This window comes from Loxodonta africana, chromosome 17 (genome assembly GCF_030014295.1).
Source record: "Loxodonta africana isolate mLoxAfr1 chromosome 17, mLoxAfr1.hap2, whole genome shotgun sequence".
NCBI classification, from domain to species: Eukaryota; Metazoa; Chordata; class Mammalia; order Proboscidea; family Elephantidae; genus Loxodonta; species Loxodonta africana.
Window position 1 is genome coordinate 59,583,021 of NC_087358.1, and position 16,952 is coordinate 59,599,972.

The 16,952-nt window shown below is 39.7% G+C and overlaps 1 protein-coding gene and 1 pseudogene across 9 annotated transcripts in view; one reads left to right on the forward strand and one right to left on the reverse strand.

The window, feature by feature from the left end:
* The window catches only part of MTRF1 (mitochondrial translation release factor 1), a 59,657-nt gene extending 51,413 nt beyond the window's left edge, over positions 1 to 8,244 (reverse strand). The window contains exons 1-3 of one of the 9 annotated variants that reach the window (XM_064270065.1): positions 7,478 to 7,947; positions 6,801 to 6,860; positions 1,829 to 2,078 (exon numbers count right to left, since the gene is read on the reverse strand). In XM_064270065.1, the coding sequence (XP_064126135.1) occupies positions 1,829 to 2,078; positions 6,801 to 6,851 (301 nt within the window). In that variant the 5' untranslated portion in view covers positions 6,852 to 6,860; positions 7,478 to 7,947. The other 8 variants (XM_023551245.2, XM_023551244.2, XM_023551246.2 and 5 more) reach the window with 8 other exon arrangements.
* Positions 8,245 to 12,182: 3,938 nt separating this feature from the next.
* Positions 12,183 to 13,947, forward strand: LOC100658019 (elongation factor 1-alpha 1-like; annotated as a pseudogene).
* Positions 13,948 to 16,952: the final 3,005 nt, after the last annotated feature.

A 16,952-nucleotide genomic window follows, 5' to 3' on the forward strand; every position in this document is an offset into this window, starting at 1 on the left:
GAATGTCGTTCCTCCTTCTTCCATCAGGGAAATTCTAATCATTCTTCAAAGTCTATATAAAAAGCCTACCCCACCCATTTCTGACAGAACTAATTATATTCTTCTTCGAACCACTACGGAAATCCTGGTGGCATACTGGTTAAGTCCTACGGCTGCTAACCAAATGGTCAGCAATTCAAATCCACCAGGAGCTCCTTGGAAACCCTACGGGGCAGTTCTACTCTGCCCTATAGGGTTGCTATGAGTTGGAAATGACTTGACGGCTATGGGTTTGGTTTTGAGTCACTATAGTGGTTAATTTGTATTGTGAATCTGGCATTTATCACATCATCTTTCACTTATATGTAGTATGTCTTCCAAATTAGATGGAAAACTCCTTACAGCTTACTCTTTAGCCCTGGTGCCTACAACAATGCCTGGCATATAACGCACTAGTTGCTGTCTGGTCAATTCTAATTCCTGGTGACCTCATGCGTTCAGAGTAGAACTGTTCTGCATAGAGTTTTCATATTTTTCAGAAATAGATTACCAGGACTTTCTTCCAAGACCCTCTGGATGGACATGAACTTTCAACCTTTAGGTTAGCAGCCAAGCATGTTACTGTTTGCACCATTCAGAGACTCCTGGCATATAAAAAGTCCTCAGTAAATGGAGGCTGACTAAATGACTAAATGAATGACTGAATTAACCTTACCAAATTCCTGGAAATAAATTCCTTTAATTAAACTACATGAAATTTAGAGCCAGTATTTAGATAATTCCACCATGAAATTCAAGGTGCCCTCGTGGCACAATGGTTAAGCACGTGGCTGCTAACCAAAAGGTCAGCAGTTAGAACCCACCAGTCACTCTGTGAAGAAAGACCTGGTGATCTGCTCCCGTAAAGATTTCAGCCTAGGAAACCCTATGGAGCAGTCCTCTGGGGTTGCTATGAGTCGGCATCAACTCGATGGCATACAGAAATGTCAATCTCGAAATCCTAAAGTGGCAACCCAAGGACATACATACTCAGATTTTAAAAGGTTCAAGATGTGAAAATCAGGTGGAAGTGGTTTTCTTGACCACTAGGTTGGAAGTGTGCAAACTGCTGGAGGATGGGGCCTTGTCGGAGTGGAGACGCTTGGTTCGGTGCTTAAAGTGAAGTAACAATGAAGACATTTAGGCTTATTAGTTGATCATGGTGACAATGAATATTCCATGGTTCTAAGAAACCTGTAAGCTGTTTATCCTAGAAATATTTTCATTCATCAAACATATAAAAATTTGACTAACTCTAAAACAATAGAGTAAAAATTAATGAAAAATCTCAAGGCATATAACACAAAACACAAGCTTTGTTACTCAACTACGGTGTAGTCTCATCCAGGTTTCTGACTCATCCTGTATGGTTTGAGCGCCTCTCCTATTTGCTTCTGTGGAACCCTGTATATATCACACTATTCATAATACAGGAAATAAATATAAAAATATATATATAGTCACTCTCAGTAGACTGTAAGCCCTTTGGCACGGTAGGAAGTATATTTTTATGTCCCTGGTACTTAGGACAGTGCCCAATATTAAGGTCTTCTGAATAAATTAAAGCTTCTGAAATTGTTAATATTGAGTTTAACAGACCCTAGGAACTTCTCAGCAAGCACCACAAGGAGCCCAGTCACGTAGTAGTTGATCTTTAGTAGCTGAAATAAGTTAAGCACACAGAGCATAGACTCCTATCCTTTATAAGTGTACAGCTTATTACCTGTAAGCTTTTTAAGAGACTGAGTTCAATAAAACTTAACTCGAAAAGGCAATACCATACTTGTACATAGATATATCTTTTACCTACTTTTACACATTGATTCTAATTCTTCGATTGCTTGTTCAGCCTTCTGAATTTCTTGATAAATGGCTGCTAGTGGTGCCAACTCAGCATGCCTTTGGTTCAAGGACCTTTGATCACCTTCATTCACAGAGATATGCAGCAAACACTGATCAAGTTTCAGGTACTCCTTGTTGAGGTCCTCCATATATTTCTGTAGGGCTTCATGCTTCCATGGCAAGCTGGTGTCTCGATGACAATGTCTTCTGGATGAATTCTTATGTAACAGAGAATGGAGAATGTGATTCCTATTTTGTCTAAAAATCCACATCCTTGTGTCAAGATCTATGTGTCTAAACCGTTGAGAATGAAGGTGGATGTGATGCCGGTGATAGCCATTAAGCGATGGATGTCTAAAAAGCCAAACACATAGCTGACGGTTCATCTCAGCATCTAAAATATAATAAGCACAATCTGATAAAAATGTAATTCATCACATAAATAAAACAAAAGACAAGAACCACTTGATCTTATCAACTGATGCGGAAAAGGCATTTGAAAAAGTTCAACATCCATTCATGATAAAAACTCTCAGCAAAATAAGAATAGAAGGGAAATTCCTCAGCATAATAAAGGGCGTTTATACAAAGCAAACAGCCAACATCATCCTAAATGGAGAGAGCCTGAAAGCATTCCCCTTGAGATCAGGACCCAGACAAGGATGCCCTTTATCACCACTCTTATTCAACATTGTGCTGGAGGTCCTAGTCAGAGCAATAAGGCAAGAAAAAGAAATAAAGGACATACAAATTGGTATGGAAGAAGTAAAAGTATCCCTATTTGCAAATGATATGATCTTATATACACAAAATCCCGAAGAATCCACAAGAAAACTATTGGAACTAGTAGAAGATTTCAGCAAAATATCAGGATACAAAATAAACATACGAAAATTCAGTTGGGTTCCTCTACACCAACAAAGAGAACTTTGAAGAGGAAATCAACAAATCAACACTATTTACAATAACCTCCAAGAAGATAAAATACGTAGAAATAAATCTAACCAGGGATATAAAAAAAAACATACAAAGAAAACTACAAGACACTACTACAAGAAACTAAAAGAGATCTACGTTAAGTGGAAAAACTGTGAAAATATCAATTCTACCCAAAGTAAGTTACACATACAATGCAATCCTGATCCAAATTTCAATGACTTTTTTTTTTTTAATGAGATGGAGAAACAAATCACCAACTTCACATGGAAAGGAAAGAGGTCCTGGATAAGCAAAGCATTACTGAAGAAGTAGAACAAAGTGGGAACCTCACGCTACCTGATTTTAGAACCTATTACACTGCCACAGTAGTCTAAACAGCCTGGTACTGGTATAACAGATGTATAGACCAATGGAACAGAACTGAGAATCCGGACATAAATTCATCCACCTATGAGCAGCTGATATTTGACAAACACCTAAAGTCTGTTAAATGGAGAAAACAGTCTCTTTAACAAATGGTGTTAGCATAACTGGATATTCATCTGTAAAAAAAATGAAACAAGACCCATACCTCACACCATGCACAAAAACTAACTTAAAATGGATTAACAGCCTAAATATAAAATCTAAAACGATAAAGATCATGGAAGAAAAAATAGGGACAACGCGAGTAGCCCTAATACATAGCATAGACAGAATACAAAACATAACTGACAAGGCACAAACACCAGAAGAGAAACTAGGTAACTGGGAGCTCCTAAAAATCAAACACTTATGCTCATCAAAAGACTGCACCAAAAGAGTAAAAAGACAACCTACAGACTGAGAAAAAATATTTGGCTACAACACATTTGATCAGGGTCTAATCTCTAAAATCTACAATAGACTGCAAAACCTTAACAAAAAAAAGATAAATAACCCAATTAAAAAATGGGCAAAGGATATGAACAGGCACTTCACCAAAGAAGACGTTCAGGTGGCTAAGAGATACATTTGGGAAATATTCATGATCATTAGCCATTAGAAAAATGCAAATCAAAACTAAAATGAGATACCATCTCACTCCAATGAGGCTAGCATTAATCCAAAAAGTACAAAATAATAAATGTTGGAGAGGCTGTGGAGAAACTAGAACACTTATACACTGCTGATGGGAATGTAAAATGGTACAACCACTTTGTAAACCAATTTAAGCACTTCCTTAAAAAGGTAGAAATAGAAATACAATCCAATCCAGCAATCCCACTCCTTGCTTGGAATATATCCTAGAGAAATAAGAGCCATCCTGTGAATAGATACATGCACACCCATGTTCATCACAGCTATTCGCAATAGCAAAAAGATGGAATCAACCTAAGTGCCTATCAACAGAACAAATTATGGTACATACACACAATGAAATACTATGCAACAATAAAGAACAATGAGGAATCTGAGAAACATCTCACAGCACTGATGAATCTGGAAGGCATTATGCTAAGTGAAATCAGTCACGAAAGCACAAACACTGTATAAGATCGCTACTTTAAGAACTCAAGAAAAGGTTTAAACACAGAAGAAAACATTATTTGATGGTTACAAGGGAGGGGAGGGAGGGAGAGGGGAATCCACTAACTATATAAAAAAAACAAAACAAAACAAAACTATATAGTGGACAAGAATTACCTTAGGTGAAGGACAACACACAATACAGGGGAAGTCAGCACAACTGGACTAAACCAAAAGCTAAGAAATTTCCTGAACACAACCAAACACTTCAAGGGACAGAGTAGCAGGGGCGCAGGTCTGAGAACCATGGTATTGCGGGACATCTAAGTCAATTGTTATCACAAAGTTTATTAAGAAAATGTTCTGCATCCCACTGTGGTGACTGGCATCTGAGGTCTTAAAAGCTAGTGAGCGGCCATCTAAGATGCATCAATTGGTCTCAACCCATATGGAGCAAAGGAGAATGAAGAACAGTAAAGACACAAGGAAAATACGAGCCCAAGAGACAAAGCGGACACATAAACCAGACTCCATCAGCTTGAGACAAGAACTAGATGGTGGTCTACTACCACCAATGACTGCCCTGACAGGGAACACAACAGAGTCCCTGATGGAGCAGGAGAAAAGTATGGTGCAGAACTCAAATTCACGTAATAAGACCAGACTTAATGTCTGACTGGGACTAGAGGAACCCCAGAAGACATGGCTCCCGGACTCTCTGTTAACCCAGAACTAAAACCATTTCTGAAGCCAACTCTTCAGACAAAGATTAGACGGGACTATAAAACATAAAATAGTACTCATGAGGAGTCTGCTTCTTAGTTCAAGTAGAAACACGAGACTAAATGGGCAACTCCTGTCCAGACGTGGGATAAGAAGGCAGAAAAGGATAGGAGCTGGTTGAACGGATACAGGAAACCCGGGGTGGAAAGGCAGAGTGTGCTGTCACATTATAGGGATTGCAATTAGGGTCACATAACAAAATGTGTATAAATTTTTGAATGAGAAATTAACTTGAGCTGTAAACTTTCACCTAAAGCATAATAAATAAATAAGATTACAGCCTTGGAAGCCCTATGGGGCAGTTCTACTCTGTCCTATAAAGTTGCTATGAGTTGGAATTAACTCAGTAGCAACAGGTTTGGTAAAGTCCTTCCAACTCTTAGATTCTATGATTCACTGTCTCTGACTGATTTGGGAAATGAAGAAGTAGTCATTCTTCCCGTCATATTAGTAACCACGCATTACTTTATCAGCTAGTCTTACATATTTTAGTAATATGTGAAAGAGACTGAGGTTGTTTTTTTCCTATTATAAGGGACTTTGGTAGTTCTTTAGGAGCCCTGGTGGTGCAGTGGTTAAGAGCTCACCTGCTAACCAAAAGGTCGGGCAGTTCGAATCTACCTGCTGCTCCTTGGAAACCCTATAGGGCACTTCTACTCTGTCCTACAGGGTTGCTGTAAGTCAATGGCAATGGGTTTACAACTAACAAATTTATCAGGAGAATGGGGTTGAATCAGCTATTTTCAAGAAAGTATCTAGAATCTGGAATTAATTATGTGAACAAGCACTTAAAAGGTATGAAATAATCTTGCAAACTTAAGATAATTACATATTCATAGATTTCCAATGCTTGAAGGAAATATTGACTATTATCTTGTCTAATTCTTTCATTTTAGGTCCAATGAAGTCAAGTAACTCAATCATGATCATGATCATGATCATTCGTTGAGTAGAGGCAGAGCTGGTATTAGAATGCAGGTCACCTGTTCAGAGTTCACTGCTACTCATTATCTATTCATCAATCACTCTTCAAAAGTGCTGCCCTTATACTAACACCCTAAAGGAAGAACTTCAAATATTAACAGGTCAATTAAGTAAAAACCTGGTGAAGAGAGGACAATGACGATAATTATGTTAAGTGAGAAAGCACAAAACAGAACAGTATAATCCCAATTATGTTTTTTAAAAAAATTCTACGATATATGGCATACATGTAAAAAGGAATATCCAAATCAAAAACCAAACCCACTGCCATCGGGTCAATTCTGACTCATGGCAACTGTATAGAACAGAGTGAAACTGCCTCATGGGATTTCCAAGGCTGTATATATGTTTTGTTTTTTTTTTAATGTAGCGCAACAGACTGCCACATCTTTCTCCAGTAGAGCAGCTGGTGGGTTCAAACTACCAGCCTTTTGGTTAGCAGACAAGCGGTCAACCACTGCACCATCAGGGGTCCTAAAAAGGTATGCCAAGAACCAAACCAGCTGCTGTTGAGTCAAGTTCAACACACAGGGACCCTATAGGAAAGAGCAGAACTGCCCCACAGAGTTTCCAAGGAGCGCCTGATGGATTCGAACTGCAGCCCTTTTGGTTAGCAGCCTTAGCTCTTAACCACTACATCACCAGGGTTTCCTAAAAAGGTATACAGAGTATTAAAAACAAAATCTAATAAAGAAACATGCCATAATGTCAATAAGATGATCTCTAGGTTTTATGGTTATGGATACCTTTTCCTTGGTTCTATTTTTCAGTGTTTTCCAAGTCTTCCACACATACATCACGTATTACTTTTATAAACAGAAAAAAAAGTTACTTCAAAAAATTACAGGTTAAGTCAAATTGGCTGTGTACAATAGTTATCTGTTCTCTTCCCCTCCAATAGGGATGATTAAAAGCTAAATAAGATACAAAATGGTTTTGCTGAGTAAGGAGAAAGACAAAATGTCCTAAGAAAATTACTTTGGCCCCAACATGCATAAGTTCAAAGTTGAAATGAGGGTCAAAATTTATCAGAATAAACATTTATTATCTCCAATCTTCCTAGTATGTAGGAGGTGCATTCACTTATTAATTCATTTGATCATTTTAAGTCTGCTGAGATAGCATTATTTCCTAGGAAATAAAATATTCAGAGTGGTCTCTAAAATATTCAAAGTTTGCAGGGTTCTACTAACAAATGTTAAAATACTGAATCACATTCAGAAAGGCACAGTGGAAGAATGCACCAACCCCCAAACCTATTGCTGTCGAGTGGATTCTGACTCATAGCGACCCAATAGGACAAAGTAGAACTACCCCGTAGGGTTTCCATGGAGGGGCTGGTGCATTCGAACTGCCAACTTTTTGGTTAGCAGCCTGAGCTCTCAGCCACGGCGCTACCATGTTCCCGATCCCCAGTACTCACATATCTTTTACACTCCTACAGGATTCTGGGTCTTTTTATATCGAGTATCCAGCACATCGGAGGAGACGCAGGTTTTTTGATAATGGACAAGGTAAACGGGTGGTAAGCAAATTTTTCGTTAGAATACTTCTGGTTAAAACGTCCATCTCAGTAGAATGACTCTCAAGGTCATGAGCCTCAATGTTAAGAAAAGCAAACTAAAACGTTTCTACGGTTATCTATACCTGAGGACAGCACTCTTCTCCATCACCCACCACAGTTAACAGGACTACTCTGAGACTCTAGAAACATTTCTCTGCGTTGGCACGTGAAAACTGACACCGAGCCCGCACTTCCGCACAGAAGCAGCGCGTGTAAGCCGTTCTGTGTAACTCAGCATAAGACACGGAATGATTCCATGAGGGACTATAAGACAACAGGAATAAAACTGAGAAAAACAAAAACCCCTTTTAAGGTCAGGAAAGTACTGTGAGTACCTAAGAAAACGAAGACACGACATTACATTTCTTTACTGAAACGGAACCTTCCGTAACCTCCTACTTTTCAGCCCGATAGACCCGGGATCACTTTCACATCCTGGATCACTCCTTCCGGGGTGACGCTAGCTCCCGGTTCCTCTTCCGTCTCAACCTGTCCTCAGAAAACTAGTCCTGTGTTAACAGGAATTACAAAAGAAAAATAACAACGCGATGAGAAAACTCAGGAGACAACCTCTCGTCGCATCTCTTCCAGTACGCGCCTAGGGCTTGGTGGGGCGGTGGGGGGTGCGATGAACTACGACTCTCAACGCCGCCACCAATGCATCCTGGGAGTTGTAGTTTATTCCGCCGCCAGGCTCCCTGCTCTCCCCGCGCCCAAAAGGCGGAGCGTTGGTTTTGATGTTTAGACGCAAACCTAGGAAAGAAGTTCCGTATGGTTCTGGTGAAGAGATCAAGATTTACAATATACCCCACCTGAAGATACAGGTTTGGTGGTGGCTATTTCTACATACACAACTGTAAAAACCCGTTGCTGCTGAGTCAATTCTGACTCATAGCAACCCTACAGGACAGAGTAGAACTGCCGCATAGAGTTAACAAGGAGCAGGTGGTGAATTTGACATACCGACCTTTTGTTAGCAGCCAAGCTGTTAACCGTAGCTGCTGCTTATATGTTAATATAGACAACAGAGCAGAGAAGGGCCAGTTAGGACAACTTCTTAGACGAAGTTCTTGGTCTCCAAGGGGAAGGACCATAGACTCAGGGGCATCTACGTCAGTTGGCACAACATAGCTCATAAAGACTGAGTTCCGCATCCTACTTTGGTGAGCAGCATTTTGGGTCTTAAAAGCTTGCTAGCAGCCATGTATTGGTTTCTTACCGTCCAGAGCAATGGAAAGTGACAAAACCCAAAGACTCGAGAGCAATTAGTCCAAAGGACTAATAGACTGTATGAACCACGTGAACCACAGAAGAACAAGATGGCTTGGCTACCACTACTGAGTCCTCTGACTGGGATCACAACAGAAGGCCCTGGACGGAGTGGAAGAAAATTATAGGAAAAAAAAAATCAAATTCACAAAAAAGATCAGGCTTGTTGGTCTGACAGAGACTGGAAGAATCCCGGAAAGTATGGTCTTAAGACACCTTTGTGACCTGGAAATGAAGCCATTCCCGGAAAATACCTTTCAGCCAAACCATAGGCAGGCCCATAAAATAAAACAATAACACCTGAGAGGAACATACTACTTAGAACAATCAATTTTATGAGCTCAAAAGGGCAACATTTGCCTAAAAGCAAAGATGAAATGGAAGGAAGGGGTGGAAAATCAGGAATAAAGGAAAATGGGGACCCTAGGGCAGAAATGGGAAGAGTGCTGACACATTGTGGCAGATGAAATCAATGTCATGGAACATTTTATGTATAAACTATCGAATGAGAAACTAATTTAAAAAAAAAGATTTACAGTATATGTGAAATAGCCCGTATTATTGACTTCACGGGGATATTTTAAAAAGTTACGACCACATATATAAGAAAGTTAATCATACATGCAAAATACTAACATTTATCACCTACTTGTCACATACCAGAAACCGTTTTATATGGTTTAAATCTATTAATTCATTTAATCTGCACAACAACCCTGTAATACCCAATTTGCAGAAGAGAAAACTAATGTACAAAGAGGTTAAGTGACATGTCCAAGGTAAAAGAACTATCAAGCGTTAGAGCCAAGAGTCAGTCATGGTAGTCTGTCTCAATAGCCTCTGGCCTTAAATTCTGATACTGCCTCCAAAACAAAATAAATAAACAACTTACCCTCTGCCCAAGGAACATTCAGTCATTCACTCAGTTTAAGTATTGAGCACCAGTTTTGTGCTACTCACTCTTTTATGTATGGAGGTTCAGCAGTGAACAGAAGACAAAAATCCCTGCTCATACAGAGCTTGTGTTTCAGTAGGGAGCAAATTTCAAAGGATTCCCATAAGTAATTTCCTTAAATTATCCAATGAAGTCCTTTAATTCTCTCTTTTGATTTTTGTATATGGATATATAACTTAAGAATTACATAACGTATTATTCTATTATAAAAAGCCTTATATATTTTAAAATAAAAATATATGCAAAAATTTATGCACTGTATATGTTATGGGAAACCCTGGTGGCGTAGTGGTTAAGAGCTTCGGCTGCTAACCAAAAGGTCGGCAGTTCAAATCCACCAGGCCCTCCTTGGAAACTGTATGGGGCAGTTCTACCCTATCCTATAGGGTCGCTATGAGTCAGAATCGACTTGACAGCAACGGGTTTGGTATATGTTATTCCTCAATTTTAAAAAAAATCCCTAAAGAAATTTATACTTGGTAGTATAAGCACTGCTCCCCTATGCCATATTTTTTTAATTAATAGACTTAATTTTTTTAGAGCAGCTTTAAGTTTATTAAAAAAATTGAGCATAAATGCCATATTTTTTTTGGAAAGAAAATAATGTGGTATAGCTATATTTATTAATATATGAAGATGTTCACAATATGTTTTAAGTGAAAGAGCATGTTTTAAAAAAACATTTCATTTAAAAAACATGGGAAGTGTATATATTCAAAAGTCCAGTAATATTACAGGTAATCTTTATTTTTCTCTTTATAGCAACCTGTATTTCCCGAAGTTTCGCAGTAAGTATTATTGTAAATGAGAAGGCTATAACATTTGATTGGAAACCCTTATGAGACTCATTATTATGAAAGGGCATTTTATGAAATTAAATACCTTCTACTTCTCCTTTCAAAGTGTCTGATATATGACAGGATAAAATTCCCAGAAATGGTAATAAAAAGGTTTGTCAACTATAAGCATTTTCTTTGTGGAATGAATTTGCCTCCAGCACAGAGAATTTGGTATTCCTCCGAAACCCTAGATGTCCCATATCCTCCGCCTCCGTCTTAGAGCAAGCTAAAACAATATGTGAGGCTGTTTTTGAGATGCATTTAAAGCTGTGCTAAAATCACAAAGGGGTGAGGACTAGGAATTTCATTTAGCTTCCTTTCAAAGACCCTCAGATTGCTTTAAAGATTCAGAGGACACTCTTGTGTCCAGACTACTAACACTGGTTGATTTGAGCCCTTCTGCAGGGATTCCGGAAACCCTGTAGTGGTTACGACCTATGGCTGCTTACCAAAAGGTTGGCAGTTGGAATCCACCAGGCACTCCTTGAAAACTCTATGGGGCACTTGTACTCTATCACAGAGGGTAACTATGAGTCGGAATCCACTCGACTGCGATGGGTTTTGGCAGAGATTCCAAATCAATCAAGTCTCCACTTATGGCTCTCCCTGAGAGTAGTAGAGCATCAGGGCTTCCTCAGCCCTGAGTATTCTTTGAGGAAGTGAGATCAGTATGGGACAAGAGATTGATTCTAGGCTAAATTGGAGCCTCTGGTCAAATCTGGGAAATTTTCAGAAGCACCAAAAACAACATAAAAGCCCAGTACACAAGCCATGACACACTGTGGCTGGCGGCACCTTGATTCTATGAAGACACACCTGGATTTCTGGTTCCCGGGGTTAAGGCACTTTGGTCACTTCCACCATGTTTCAAAAACTCTTGAGACATTCTTCATTGTGAAGACTGGCAATGGTTTGGGATTTTAACTGGACATGTCTCACTATAGAAAAAAATGAAATCAAGAATTTTTTAGCAATTTAATGTTGTTGTTGTTAGGTGCAGTCCAGTCGGTTCCGACTCATAGCAACCCTATGTACAACAGAACGAAACACTGCTCGGTCCTGCACCATCCTTACAATCATTGTTATGTTTGAGCTCTTTGTTGCAGCCACCGTGTCAATCCATCTCGTTGAGGGTCTTCCTCTTTTTCACTGACCCTGTACTTTGCCAAGCCTGATGTCCTTCTCCAGGGACTGATCCCTCCTGACAACATGTCCAAAGTATGTAAGACACAGTTTCACCATCCTTGCTTCTAAGGAGAATTCTGGTTGTACTTCTAAGACAGATTTGTTCGTTCTTTTGGCAGTCCATGGTATATTCGATATTCTTTGCCAACACCACAATTCAAAGGCATCAATTCTTCTTCAGTCTTCCTTATTCATCATCCAGCTTTCACGTGCATATGATGCGATTGAAAATACCATGGCTTGGGTCAGGCGCACCTTAGTCTTCAAGGTGACATCTTTGCTCTTCAACACTTTAAAGAGGTCCTTTGCACTTTTTCGCAACTGGTTTGCCGCCAGGACACAGGTGTTGGTGAAAACTATCGCAAAGTCTAAGCCAAAATGGGAAAGGAAAAGATCCACATCAACATTGTCGTCATTGGACACATAAAAAAAAAAAAAAATTGGACACATAGATTTAGGCAAATCCACCATTGCGGGTCACCTGATCTACAAATGCGGTGGGATCGACAAAAGAACCATCAAAAAATTTGAGAAGGAAGCTGCTGAGATGGGAAAGGGCTCCTTCAACTACGCCTGGGTCTTGGATAAACTGAAAGCTGAATGTGAGCGAGGCATCGCCATTGATATCTCCCTGTGGAAATCTGAGACCAGTAAGTATTATGTGATCATCATTGATACCCCAGGACACGGAGACTTCATTAGAAACATGATTACAATAACATCATAGGCTGACTGTTCTGTCCTGATTGTTGCTGCTGGTGTTGGTGAATTTGAAGCTGGTATCTCCAAGAATGGGCAGACCCGTGAGCATGCTCTTCTGGCTTACACACTGGGTGTGAAGCAACTAATTGTTGGTGTTAACAAAATGGATTCCACTGAGCCACCCTACAGTCAGAAGAGATACGAGGAAATCATTAAGGAAGTCAGCACCTATATTAAGAAAATTGGCTACAACCCTGAAACAGTAGCATTTGTGCCAATTTCTGGTTGGAATGGTGACAACATGCTGGAGCCAAGTGCTAGCATGCCTTGGTTTAAGGTATGGAAAGTCACCTGTAAGAATGGCAATGCCAGTGGAACCGCACTGCTTGAAGCTCTGGATTGCATCCTACCACCAACTCGTCCAACTGACAAGCCTCTGCATCTGCCTCTCGAAGATGTGTACAGAATTGGTGGTATTGGCACTGCCCCTGTGGGCAGAGTGGAGACTGGTATTCTCAAGCCTGGCATGGTGGTCACCTTTGCTCCAGTCAACGTCATCACTGAAGTAAAGTCTGTTGAAATGCACCATGAAGCTTTGAGTGAAGCTCTGCCTGGGGACAATGCAGGCTTCAACGTCAAGCATGTCTCTGTCAAAGATGTTCGTCGTGGCAATGTAGCCAGTGACAGCAAAAATGACCCACCAATGGAACCAGCTGGCTTCACTGCTCAGTTGATCATCCTGAACCATTCAGGCCAAATCAGTGCTGGCTATGCACCTGTGTTGGATTGTCACATAGCTCACATTGCTTGGAAGTTCGCTGAGCTCAAAGAGAAGATTGATCGCTGTTCTGGTAAGAAGCTGGAAGATGGCCCAAAATTCTCGAAGTCTAGTCATGCTGCCATCGTTGACATGGTTCCTCGCAAGCCCATGTGTGTTGAGAGCTTCTCTGACTATCCTCCTCTGGGTCGTTTTGCTGTTTGTCATATGAGATGGACAGTTGCTGTGGGTGTCACCAAGGCAGTGGACAAAAAGGCTGCTGGAGCTGGCAAGGTCACCAAGTCGCTCAGAAAGCTCAGGAGGCTAAATGAGTGTTACCCATAACACCTGCCACCCCAGTCTTAATCAGTGGTGGAAGAATGGTCTCAGAACTGTTCGTCTCAATTGGCCATTTAAATTTAATAGTAAAAGACTGGTTAATGATAACAATGCATCATAAAACCTTCAGAAGGAAAGAAGTGTTTTGTGGACCATTTGTTTCTTTTTTTGTGTGGCAGTTTTAAATTATTAGTTTTTAAAATCAGTACTTTTTACATGGAAACAACTTGACCAAAAATCTGTCACAGAATTTTGAGACCCATTAAAACGAAGTTTAATGAGAGAGAGAGAGAGAGAGAGAGAGAAAAGGTCCTTTGCAGCAGATTTACCTGTTACAATGCATCTTTTGATTCCTGGACTGCTGCTTCCATGGCTGTTGATTGTGGATCCAAGTAAAATGAAATCCTTGACAATTTTGATCTTTTCTCCGTTTATCATGATGTTCATTGGTCCAGTTGTGAGGATTTTTGTTTTCTTTATGTTGAGGTGCAAGTCATACTGAAGGCTATGGTCTTTAATCTTCATTAGTAAGTGCTTCAAGTCCTTTTCACTTTCAGCAAGCAAGGTTGTGTCATCTGCGTAACTCAGGTTGTTAATGAGTCTTCCTCAAATCCTGATGCCCCGTCCTTCATATAGTCCAGCTTTTCGGATTATTTGCTCAGCACACAGATTGAATAGGTATGGTGAAAGAATACAACCCTGACACACACCTTTCTTAACTTTAAATCAATCAGTATCCCCTTGTTCTGTCCAAACAACTGCCTCTTGATCTCTGTAAATGTTCCTCATGAGCACAATTAAGTGTTCTGGAATTCCCATTCTTCACAATGTTATCCATAATTTGTTATGATCAACACAGTCAAATGCCTTTGCATAGTCAATAAAACATAGGTAAACATCCTTCTGGTATTCTCTGCTTTCAGCCAGGATCCATCTGACATCAGCAATGATATCCCTGGTTCCGCGTCCTCTTCTGAAACCAGCCTGAATTTGTGGCAGTTCCTTGTCGATAAACTGTTGCAGCCGTTTTTGAATGATCTTCAGCAAAATTTTGCTTGTGTGTGATATTAATGATATTGTTCTATAATTTCCACATTCAGTTGGATCACCTTTTTTGGGAATAGGCATAAAAATGGATGTCTTCCAGTCAGTTGGCCAGGAAGTTGTCTTCCGTATTTCTTGGCATAGACGAGTGAGCACCTCCAGCACTGGATCTGTTTGTTGAAACATCTCAATTGATGTTCCATCAATTCCTGGAGCCTTGTTTTTCGCCAATGCCTTCAGAGCAGCTTGGACTTCTTTCTTCAGTACCATCGTTCCTGATCGTATGCCGCCTCATGAAAGGATTGAACATCAACTAATTCTTTTTGGTATAATGACTCTGTGTATTCCTTCCATCTTCTTTTGATGCTTCCTGCATCGTTTAATATTTTCCCCATAGAATGCTTCACTATTGCCACTCGAGGCTTGAATTTTTCTTCAGTTCTTTCAATTTAATACAAATTCAAACTCTCACTACTGCAATAGCAAAATGCAATGGCAAAACAAAGATTGTTCTATTTATAGTCTTATAAGCTATTCTCTTGAGAGAAGTAGAATAAGAAGGGTGAAAAAGCAACATTCCTAATTTTAGTTATTCAGATCGGTTCTCAAATTTTTCCTAAGTTGAAAAAAATACTAATAAATGCGCCACCTGCTGGTAATATCGAAACTACTGAACCAAACCAAACCCATTGCCGAGGAGTCATTCTGGCTCATAGCAAGCCTATAGGACGGTGTAGAAATGCCCCATAGGGTTTCCAAGGCTGCCACATCTTTCTCCCACGGAGCCGCTGGTGGGCTGGAGCTGCTGACTTTTGGGTTAACAACCAACGCTTAACGACTGCGCCACCAGGGCGCCTTCTGACGCATAAACCAAAGAAACTCAAACTCACTGCCATTGATTCAGACTCATAGTGACCCTACAGGACTGAGTAGAACTGCTCCATATGGTTTCCAAGGAGCGGGTGGTCAATCGTAACTGATGCCCTTTTGGTTAGCAGCCAATCTCTTAACCACTGAGCCACCAGGGCTCTTTCCAACTCATACCAAAAAAACCCATTGCCTTCGAGATGATTTTGACTCATAGCGACCCTATAGGACAGAGTACAACTGCCCCATAGGGTTTCCAAGGAGTACCTGGTGAATTCCAACTGCCAACCTGTGGTTAGCAGCCAAACTCTTAATCACTGAGCCACCAGCCACCAACTCATAAAAATAGCAACCCTAATTTTTGGGTAAATGAACCGCGTAAACGTAAGAAACCTTGAAATACCAAACTACTGTCTTCCTTTTACTCTGGGGGGGGTGGGGGGCGGGGAGAATAAAAGCAGGTCAAGGCTAACTGACCTCTTATACCTCCTGAAGTAGTATTAGGCTAGGTTGGACTCAGTTTTGTTGACAAGGTCATTTAATGTTGTCTCCGACAGCAATGGGTTTTCCTACAACTTTTTAGGAATTTCATCTCCTCCGTCATCCTAAATTTAAAAAAAATCATTTAGTTTAGAATTTCACATTTTCACCAAATATTTGTTTCAATAAATTTTATTTTTTTATCTTTTTCTCCTGACTTCAAATATCCTTTATAAACATTAAAGTGTTTTCCAGTTTAGATCTAAAATGGTCTATATTGAGACATACAATGTTATCTATACTGTAAAGGCCGAAGAGAATATTTTATAACAACATCAATACAACAAATAAAAACATAAGTAAAGTATGTCTTAGAGAGAGGTAATGAAAAAAACAAAATCAAGAGAGACAGGTCTTAGCTTTTTTTTTTTAATTAATAGACTATTTTTTAGAGCAGTTTTGGGTTTACAGAAAAACAGGAGAAAGTACAGTGAGTTCCCATATTTTCTCCTTCCTCCTAGTTTCCCCTATTATTAGCATCTTCCATTGGTGTGGTATATCTGTTACAATCAATGAACCAATATCAATACATTATTGTTAACCAAAGTCCGTAGCTGACTTTAGGGTTCATTCTCTGTGTTGTACAGTTCCATGCATTTTGACAAATGCATATTGTCCTGTATCCACCGTTATAAACCCATAAAACCACCGTTATAGTATCATATAAAATAGTTTCACTGCTCTAAAGGATGTATTTTTTAAGGATAAAATTATGGCTCCTGTACAAATACTAAATGAAAACACATGCCAAACATTTTATCTAACTTATTAATTAATGAGGGAACCAGTGAGAGTTATAACTGCTCAAAGGAAAATCACAAGACACATAAATATGCC